At 43.2% G+C, this 11255-nt stretch overlaps 1 protein-coding gene across 1 annotated transcript in view; it reads right to left on the reverse strand.

Moving 5' to 3' along the window:
* The window catches only part of MAP7 (microtubule associated protein 7), a 123543-nt gene extending 114226 nt beyond the window's left edge, over positions 1-9317 (reverse strand). The window contains exon 1 of the mRNA XM_026120115.2: positions 9102-9317. Coding sequence (XP_025975900.1) covers positions 9102-9147 — 46 coding nt within the window. The 5' untranslated portion in view covers positions 9148-9317. The remainder of the gene's footprint in view (positions 1-9101) is intronic.
* Positions 9318-11255: the final 1938 nt, after the last annotated feature.

Below are 11255 nucleotides of genomic sequence, written 5' to 3' on the forward strand. Positions count from 1 at the left end.
TGAACTCTAAACATGCTATCTTCTTTCACTCACAAGACTGTTTTAGTACTCCTAACTATCCAAACAACACATAATTTTAAACAGTAACAAGCTTCATAATGAATTGCATATGAGTTCATGTTCAAAGACCGCAGCCTTGCAAAGCGCTCTGTCCACCTGGACCCTATCGCTCAATCCTCACTAGCGGGGAAGACAAAAGGTTGCGTTCAACACGAGTTAGCTAACCGAAAGTAAAATCCTTGGGAAAACAAGGCGATTTGCATCTTTCACAAGGGTTGGCAGACTGTGGTAACAAGGCCTGTTTACATTTTCAAGAAAAACAAAACAAAACAAAACACAAAGTATGAAAAACAAAACAAAACACAAAGTATGAAAAACAAAACAAAACAAAACACAAAGTATGTGAACTAGAAGCCATCTTGTATCATCAAGCACATCAGGTATATTTCAGAAAGCCAAGCCAACCAAATGCAATATCATATACTATTACGAAAGAGGGAAGAGATATATTTTGAGGACTAGCTGAGGGGCATACTGTTCCTAAAAAGCCCTGCAAACAGCAGCACTCGTAAGACAGAACTGAATCACAGCATACAGCCAGATTTCTCTCACATTTCATGAGACTCACTGTAAGCTCACCAGGATACCTTTTCTAGGAATTTCACATCCTTATCCTGCCGGTTTTCCTAGGATGAGGGTAGTTAAAATACTGCTTTAAAAGAACACCACACCCAAAGAGGAAGTAACCAGAAGCAGAAGCCTCAGATTCCTCTTTAGGTTTGACTGGAGAGAACCCCCCACAACAAAATATAATACACACACACAAAATATAATCTACCATCAGGCATGAAACCCAGATACAATCATCCACCAAGTATATCACAGGTTAATCTCTAGCCTTCAAGTTCCTCTTCCTCCCCACAGCCACAGTAGGATTGAAAAAAAAAAGAAAAATTCCAGAAGCCGGGATGTGACAAGTCAAGTGCAGAAGCCAGCACTGCCTGCTCACCACTTCTCTTCTGACACTTTGGCTCTCTGAGGCTTGAAGCAAGTTAAAACCTCTAGTCTCAGTTTCTTCAGTTATGAAATGGAATAAAACTTTCAGAAGAACTCTTCTGAAAGAATTCAATGATTCTTACAAAACATTTTTCCTCTTCTAAAGTACTCTACAAGAGCCTATCATTATTTTTACTGTAACACATACCCAGCAACTACTGAAATCATAAAGAAAACAGATTGGACTGTGAACATGATAAGCTGAACAGAGAAGTCACATGGGTGCTTTAGCTCTTTTAAAGCATTGACCACACACAGTCCTTTTGTTATTCCGTCCTTCAGTTTTACCCAAAACTAACATGTAAAGACCACTGGGACCAAAGAAAAAAAAGAAGAAAAATACTTAAGAGAGGTCTGGGTGTTTGACTAGGTATTTGTCAAGCAAAATAAAGACTGCTCTAGGATGCTGACTCAAGGCCTACAAACATAAACGGAAAGCTGCCCCTCAGCTTAAATGTATCGTATATCAGGAATGAGATCAAGCCAACATACTGTGTTAACCCATGCTCCTTTCCAGTTGCAGATACGAAGCTATTTCCGACCTGCTTAGATAGCGCACGTGTACTACTGAGGTTCAGATCAAAGTGGTGATGATACTTACAAAGTAACATCAATAAGGGATGCAACAGTTCAGATTTACAGAATTGTTTTAACCAGTATGGAACAACTGGATTGGGATGAACAAAGATCAGCAAAGTCAAGGTATGATTAAAAGCCTCCATCCTTTCCTGCAAAAACACACCAAAACTTTTCTATGTACCTGCCAATCAAAACCTATATAAAAAAAAAAAATCAGGAAGAAGTTGAACATGACATGCAATCATATTCTGCATGGACATTATTCACATTAATGGTCAACTATGTCAAAAATTTTCAAGAGTTCTTAAAAATACATAATGTCTAGACAGTGCTAGATGTTAGAACGTACGTGGACTAACAAAACTCCAAATTCCATCTCTCCCTGATTTCCTTCAGGAGACTCATATCCTCACATTTTCTTTCTACTTACTTCAGTAGATTTTAAATCAGGCCAGAGGAACAGAAAGTAGAACTCTTTTTTTTTTTTTTTTTTTTTGGCATGAGCAAACAGCTATTTACTCAGCATCAAAGAACTGGAAACCTTATTTTCAATGCCAGGTAAATCTGGGGCAATGCAAAACAGCCTTAAAGAAAGACAAGAACAATTTTTTTTTTTGCTGTTGTGTTAAGTTGGAAATATAAAAATAAAATCAGGTATTTCTGATATATCACTGTATCAGAAAAAAATAGTTGATTCCCTTAAGCCAATCACTAGCTCATACACCAAGCACACCTATTTTCTTTCCTACTGCAGCACTTGTATTCTTTCTTCCACCTCCTACTGTCAAAAAGGCAGAATAACCTCCCCTTCACAAAGGCATCTGAATTTGCTTACCCCCAATGGGAGTCTCTAAAGCATCACCCATATACAAGATAATAAAGATCTGGTAGATTATTTCACAGAAGTACAAAGTATTAATTTTTAACAACTTTGGTATTTAGTGTTTAAGTATTTGATATAATTATTGATTCCTTCTTTCTACCTTCTTGGAAGGAAAGAGACCCCTTGCATAAGTATTTTATATTCAGTGTTATATTCAGTGTTACTGAGTAGAGAATAAGAAATGAGACCTTCAGCTTTTTCACTAATGAGAATTCTGCCAAGAGTTCAGACACACTCTGAATAACTTTAAATAAGCAATGAGTTAACTTGCATCTAAAAGTCAAGGCCATGGAAACACAGTAGTTTCATGAACTTAAGCTTCATTCATTGAATTAGGTGCTTTAACTCCAGAAAGAGAGCATTACCATCCAGTGTAAGTGAACATCCACTTAAACATGCACTGGGCGAACAGAGGGGAGAATCACTGGATTACTGAAATTCTTCAGAAAGCAAACTTCCCCTTTCTTTCTTGAAATTTGATTTTTTTTTTTTAATTTTTGGTTTCATATCCCAGTATCTTTTTCTAGTAAGAGTGCTGAATACTTTGTTTATTATTAATATTTACCTAAGAGATAATGAACTTAAAATAAGTTAGGTCCAGAAATGAAAAGCAGAACTTGGGTCTTTATTTTCCTACTGCCTGCCCTGATTACTTTGTCTCTTTTAGCTTACCCACCTGCATATGACCTATCCTATGTGCTGCAACGAATGCACATATTTGAGATACTATTTTGACCTAAACAGTAGGACATTCTGTAGCTGCAGAACAGGAGGTGCTAACAGCAGCCATGGCAAGCCTCCCACCTGAGCTGGGAGACTTGCTTGTCTAGTCCCCACCTTGTTCCCACCCAACGCAGTCCTGGTGAGTGACACACACCTATGTGTACACACACACACACACACTCAGGAGACCCTGGGGCAGGGGACAGCTCCACCAGGAAACATGCCTCCCAGCACACACCCAGGCATGGGAGGCATTTCTTGCAGGCGACCCTTTCCCAGATGCAGCTGTCTCCAGCTGTGCCTCCCCTCCCTGCACCTCTGCCATGTGCAGTGCCACACACTGGACCATGGGAAGTTGAGAGCTCCTCAGAAGAGGCTAAACAGAAGGTAAGTCTTATCTATTTCCCCTCCTGTGGATTAAAATTGAGCCTTTACACATTCCCATAGACAAGGAGAGGGGGGGAAAAAAGCAAAAACAAAACACCACACATACACCACTGCCACAGAGGAGCAGCCAGGGAGCCCTGCCCTGTTCTGATTCAGACACACTCCTCAGAGCAAAAGACACATGAATGTGGAGGCAATAATCCAATCAGTGGGTCCCATAAACAGCTCAAACACAAATATAGCAATCAAATACCAGATGTACATTAACGAGTCTTGTTACATTTTTGATTAAATGGATTTGCATGGTATGACTAATTAGAAAAATTGCACAATGTTTTTATGCGTCATGGTACACATTGGATCACTCTTAGCCAATACATTTATTCATATATAACAGAATGTTGTTAGATCAGGCCCTATCATAGAACATATCACATAACTTCAGTCAATGCTCAGTTTAATAAGGATTGGCAGTGAGGAACAGGGATGTGGCAGGGCAGTGGAAGACATGAGTTAATAAATTACAATGCCACTAATTACCCTACTAACACTGTAGACTAGGCAGTCTTGGCACTGCTTCTGTCTCTAGGTAGGGCATATCTTTAATACCTACTTTGTATACACGTCAAAAGAACTGAGTGCTTATAAAGCGCTCTGAAAATGAAGAGCACTTACGTGTGTACTAACTTTTTTGCTAGAAATGTGAATAAACTTCAAAGAAAAGGCAACATGCCAAAACAGAATTAAAATTTTCTCCATCGCTATCGCTGACAGCATCTGACAGATGAAATCCTGTGAACTACTTCATGGTGTGTTAAGTACCACTGCTCTCTTGATATCTTATTTTCCAATACATTTATTTGGAGGGGGAACCCAAGAAACCAGGAGTTTTTGGCTGCTTTCTCAGAGGACAACACACAAGAGTATCAGACACAAAGATATGAGAAATATTCAGAGACATTGATACTTTACTTTTTCCCCCAACAACCTACTCTCGCTTCAGCTATCAATCTGCAGCACAAATCCTGCCACTATATACATCACTGAAGAATCTCAAACTCAACAGAAGTTAGGGTTGCTAACTCCATCCGTTTGAACGGAAAGCCAGCCCACTCTTCCCACGTCATCTTAATATGCCATTTAGGGTTGCTTTCTTTAAACACTTTCCAAGATTTTCTCCATAGCCACCAAGGGTCTAGATATACCTTTTACTTATTTTGATGAAAGTAAAGATTGATTTTAATGAAAGAAAATATTACATGATTCCAGAAGCAATACTCAGGAACAGCTGCAGAATGAAATCTGAAGCAGTTTTACAAATGTACCTTCTTTTCATAGTCTTTTTCTCCTTAAAAACATACAATATGTGTAAGCGTGTTCTACCACAGTTCCCAGGTTGCCGCTTTTGCATAACAGAAGTCACATTCTGGGGATATCCTTCCTGCAGGAAAAGTGGATATGCCAAGTGTTACCACAACAGCATTAGCAACATGCTGTGGCTCGCATTATGGATCCAGATTTATGCACATTTTTCAAGTGGAAAAGAAAATTTGTTGCAAAATTATATAGTACTTACATAACTGAGGCACTTATTACACTGATCAGATTTAATTACACTTAACACAACAAATATTTTTCAGCTGTAAATTAACTTGTTTATATGTACTAGTAATAAACCAGTCATCATAAAAATAAAACAACAGTCTCAAATTATTGAAAATTATAATTTTTAAAAGTTTGAAATAGCACATATGAAAGAACATCCATTTTCAATATGAAACCCAAGTAAAATGACAGCATATACTGGTTTAATCACATTAGCAGAGACTGTCTTCCTCTGGAGAAAGTAGCACATAACCAGTTGCTCAGGCATCACCTAACAGGTCTGATTTTTCCACAAACTGCAATATATATCTATATTTTTAACTAGTAGTGCTGGGGGGGGGGGGGAGCAGCATGGCATATGTTACACAATGCACACATAAAGACTTGTTTAAACTCTTCCCCAGTGCTCAATCCTTGCACAAACAATACTTGACCAAGGAAAGACACTAAGACACAGTAATTTACCAGCCTTTTAACAAATCTTTATAGAAGCCACCCCTCAGCTTTAGCCCCCCACCACATGCTTTTAAATTCAATTTAGTTATATCACTTTTATTCTACAAGCTATTGATAAATCAGTCTCTATGTTACAGCATTCCCAGCTGCAATATTATTCAGGAAATTATTGAAATAATTGTAAGATCTGGCCTAGAATTTGGAAGTTTGATATAGATTTTAATCAGAGAAGGGTGGTAACAGAAGAATGACAGAACCTTAACTTCATTTTTATATTTAAAGGTTAAGAAATACTCACAGTAGGGCTGTACCTAATGTTTAAAAAAAAAAATCTAAGGACAAAAAAAGCAAGAAAGGGAAAGAAAAAGTAGTATAATGTCTCTAGCAACACATATGCTTTCTACAGTTTTAGTATTTGTAAGAACATGCTATCTTGGCAATAAAATATCTCGTCTCAAATCAGTGTTACCTTCATGCTGTCTTGCTCTTTGATAAACAAAGCTTGAACATTTGAACCACAGCAAATTTTTTTGGTGAAGTAACTCTTAGTTTCTTCTCCTCTGGTGCCAATACAAAACAGAGAATTAGAAAATTTCATCTGAAGAGTTTTTGTAGCAGCAAAACAAAATCCTCAACTTCCACATTCTCTCACTAAAGAAGTGCATGAGATCCTCCTAGTGGTGAAGTCCATGAGAAACTCAGGCACAACAGATATTAGCTATCACCACCCAGCAGTGATACACTTGCCAGTCAAACCCTTATACCAAAACCCATACTGAAACATTAATTTTTATCTCCCACAGAGGACTGGTAACTCTCATTAAAGTTAATGGGATCTGTCTGTGCAGAACAAACATAATCAGGGGTTTAAGATACCACATAAATCCTCTCAACCAAAAGACTTCAATTTATACCACGGCTAGGAAGGAGCTACAGGGAACTGGATAGGATTCTAAGTTCCCATCTACTGTATTCTTTCTGTACATTTATATTTTCCCTGCAATTTATTTGTTAAGAAGTCTGAATATCACAATAAACTAATTTGATTTATTTTCACATAGAGAACAGATCAGGATAAACAAATGACAGATGAAAAGTCTCCTTGCAAGTTGTTACAGAGAGAACACTTAAATAGTTTTCTCTAAGAAGCTGGCCAGAAGAGCTGACATAATATAAAGTGCAGATTCACATTGCTGGAAATGGAGAACACAATAACATTAATTTTTTTCTAAATAAATAACTTTAACTAGAAAAATATACAAAATCATTACACTGAAGTTTTCTTTGCAACAAAGGCAAAGAACATCATTCTCTTCGGTCTCTTGATGCTTATGCAAAGCGCTACCTGTGTACGGAGCTGGTCAAAGTGGACTTGGGGGTGTGTGTGGACGTGATTCTCACAAGCAGAAGCACATGTGTGCTTATGGTGGGCAGCCATGAACTGAGGTGCCTCAGAAACTCTCTCTGAAATTCCCCGTATCTGGGGCCTGTCATCTGGGGATCACCAAAAAGCTTTCTAGCACTGTAAGATGCTCAAGTAGCAACAACAAAAAAGAAAGAAAGAAAGAAAGATGTAGTCAAAACTAGCACAGGTTAGATTGCGGCCTTCCTACTGGACTTGTTTGGCCCTTGTGCATTTATGAACTGCAGCATTTAAAAAAAAAACAAAAAAACCACACAGCTCACACCTGGTGATTAAGCCATTCACCTGAAGGAAGCCAGCCAAGTGCAGCAGACCATCTGCCTAACAATAAAGGGATCAGCTTGCATCACCTCTGTGCAAAGTCTCTGCAGTGCTGTTAGAGTTTACCCCAGGATTAGCTCTGAGAGTCTGTATATCTAGCCACAAAAAAACAAACAATAAAAAGGTAAATGGGAACAGGAAATCAACCAGTAGGGTAACGTCACCAAACCAGAAGGCCGACCTTTCCCAGGAGCCAGACCTAAACAGCACCGCTCGACTCATGGCCCAAAGCCATCGACACAGCTCTCCCTGCACACACAGTGCTCGGGCACACAAAACACCTGCTCACCCACGACCAAGCCAAACAGGCACCAAGCAGTTTGCTCACATGCGAAGAGGGTGTTCCTGCTGGTATACACTCAGAAAGAGCTCGCTGCGATAGCACCCAGATCTAGAAGGACCTCAACAGATAGAAACACAAACAGCTTAATAGAAGTTTAACTCTAATACTTGACACACAAGGAAGTTTTGAATGAACTTTAACAGCACAAGCACATTTAACCTCAAGCTGCTTCACAAGGAATGCAAGCAGATCCACCTCCTGTCTACAAATATTTTTAACAAGTCAAGTTCAAAACAGTAACATGAAATGATAGGAAAATAAACAGCAAACACTCTCAGAATAAATCCTAGGCATGTTAATCTTTTAAAACCTATAAATAATATATACATAAAACATGTGTTTTCTTGCAGCTCATGTCCCCAGCTTTGATAAAACATTTTAAAAATATCACTGATAATAGAGTAAAAAGCATAGGAACAAGGTAAGGTAAAGAACTCCAGAAGAGTTCATTAAATGTCACTTTAAAAATACATTGGAAGTCAGCTCTTCCTGTGGAAAGTGAAGTTAATGCGGTCACTAACTTTGAAAGATATAGGATAACACCATACATCCTTTCTGGAGCAGAGTGGTAGAGCGACGGCTGTAAGCGTTCTGTAGAAAGGAATTCTTAACAAAAGCACTGGATTTTAACTTTAACAGAGAAAACCGGCATCTGGATGGGTCCGTCCACGTTTGCCACTTGCGGCTGCCCACCCACGACATTACTTAAAGCGCGTGTTAAAAACATCCCACCGCGGGAAACGTATTTAATTAACCAAACAGCCACACGGCCTATTCACGTGTTGTTTTGACCGAGAGCTGCGCTCTCCCCTCCGGCGAGAGGCCGGGCCGCGGGCAGCGGAGCCGGGGGCCGCGGCGGGCCAGGGCGGTCGCGCCGCGGGGCGGGGAGGGGGGACGGCCTCACCCCGCCGCCGCCTCCGCGGCACCCGGCGCGCAGCGGCCCGCGGCAGCGCCGCCCCCCTTCCCGCTACCTGGGCTCTGCCCCCGGCCGCGCTCCGCTGCCCACCGCCACCTGTAACGGCCGCCGCCGCCGCCGCCGCCCGCCCCGCACCGAGGGGCCCCGCGCCGCCGGGCCGCCCCAGCCGCCCCGCGGAAAATAACAGCGCTGAAACGCAGCATTTCAGGACCTCTAGCGGGGCACGGCCGCGGGGCGAGGCGGCGGCGGGGGGGGAAGGAGGCCGCGGTCGCCCGCCTCCCTCCGCGCTGGCTGACAGCGGCACGCGGGGGCGGGAAGGGGCACGAGGCCCCGCGCGCCCCGCACCTGTTGCGCGACGGGCACCGCGGCGCACCCCAGCCCCGGCCCCGGCCCGCCCGCGGCGCCTCACCTGCAGGGCACCGGGAAGCACCGCTCCTGCCCGCCGCCTCCGCCATGTCGCCTCGCCGCGCGCGGCCGGACCGCACCAGGCCGGACCGCACCAGACCGGACCGCGGAGCCGCGGCCGCGGGCAGGTGAAGGCGCCACGTCCGCCCCCGCCGGCGTGATCTGCCCGGGAGGCGCCCGGGGGCAGGTGAGGGCGGGACCGGCGCCGAGCGGTGCCTGCGGGCGGGTAACGGCCGCCCTTTCCGGCCTGACCCCGGCCGCCCTCTGCCTCGCCGCTACCCCGGCCCTTAGCTGGCCGCTGTGAAGCGGCGGCAGCGCCCGCTCGCAGGGGGCGACCTGCCTGCCTGCGGCTCCCTGCCGCACAGACTATGGATTTTCCCATTTTCTTCCTCAAAAGGGCCCCCGTACCGCTGCCGCAGCTCATTAGGTACCCGTGCAGGGAAGAACAACGGGTTTCTGGGTGACTGATAGTTCACTGCCAGTGTCGGAAAAGTACTGGACGGTGCGGTGGCCGCTTCACCAACCCAGGCTTGCGGGCCGAGCTGTTAGGCAGAGCTCTGTTGCTGTAGTCTCGTTATTCCTGTGGTCTCGTTATTCCAGCAAATGCTTTTGAACGATACCCTAAACTGCCTCTAACTTCTGGTCTTCAAATGTGGCCGTGTCCTTTCAGTGGAGTTCATAGTCAGGGGACCTTTCCTGAGGGTTGGCCTAAACTTGCCCTCAGCTGCTCTCGAGGCTGTTGAGCATATCTTTTAAAACAGTTTTAGATCTGGATTACATCATCATTTTATTTTTCATCTGCTTGTAGGTAGCAAAAATCCTTGCAACTGTGGTTGAAATAGATTGAATACAAACCTGGGGACACCTACTGTGGGAGCCAGCAGCTGGGGGGGAGCCCCCGCTCCTTTGGGTCATCCAGCAAACAGCACCAGGCAAAGCCAACCTGCCACTGCACAGAGGCCTCCTCTCATAGCTGGCCGAGTTCAGGTCATGAATCCCTCTCCTGGGGGTGGGAGGGTAAATGTCCTATTGTCTCAGGAGCCACTTATGCCCTAAAACAGAGGGTCTTGAGTGTTAAGCACACACTGTATTTGTGGGCAAGGGGGTTTTTCTGTGATGCAGGAACAGGCTGAGCTCTGCCTTGAAAGCTGCGAGAGACTCTAAAACCATCATTGCCTATGTCGACTATTATGTGATCGTTAAGATACTGAAAACATTAAGGGTCACATCCCCACCTCCACTGTAATCAACTGCAAAAAATTTTCATTGTCTTGATTAGGGACAGAATTATATCCAATTTGTATTTGATGTAAAGTAAGGCTCCTCGATACTCTTTGGATGTGGAAAAGCAAAGAGGGCACTATAAATCTCTGCTGTGCACAGATAAGTGTTAACAGCTTTGCAAATAAGCTGGTTAACACTTTATACATGGCCAGAAGCAGCTGTGCTATTAAAGAATTTGTTATCAAGAATAAGAATATTTTGAGAATGAAGTCTATGAAGTAAGTATATGAACAAACACTAATAAGTATTCTTCCCTGGAACAAGTAATTGCCTAAATATACTGAGTTATCCTATCGAGAAATAAGATATCGGGCACCTTTTGTAGTCCAAGCATGCTTCACCTTCAGACAGTACATCTGTAGTCATAATAATTGAGCACTGTTTCCAGATGAAGTGACCACTCGACAGTCATGCTCACAAACTGCACACACTTTCTTTTGTGATAAAACCAGGGAGGCTGTTGTAAAGGTGCTCCCTGTGCTATGCAGGGCCTGCCTTCATAGTCAGAATAGAAACACAAAGCTATGGTACTGCCTCCATAATGAAGGTTAGTATAGCATGCTCAGCTAAGAGCTGGAAGAGGCCTTAGGTACAGTCACTTACCCGTAGTCAGGTTGCAGATTATCCAAGACAGACATGCAAAGGCAGTTTGGGTCCTGAGATGTTATTAGCTGGAGATCTGTACAATGCAAGCATACTGGTACTGCTCCCAGGGCTTTGGAAGCCGTACAGATGCTTTTGTGCAGCACAGAGCCAGAACTTAAAACCCCTGGTCAAACCCATGTTGGCAACATGAAGAGCCACCTCAGATTTCTCTGCAATGCATTGCAAAACCAGGATTAACAGGAAGTGCAGTGAAGAGACAAATCTGTGT

The sequence above is a fragment of the Dromaius novaehollandiae genome, chromosome 3 (genome assembly GCF_036370855.1).
Source record: "Dromaius novaehollandiae isolate bDroNov1 chromosome 3, bDroNov1.hap1, whole genome shotgun sequence".
In the NCBI taxonomy this organism is placed as follows: domain Eukaryota; kingdom Metazoa; phylum Chordata; class Aves; order Casuariiformes; family Dromaiidae; genus Dromaius; species Dromaius novaehollandiae.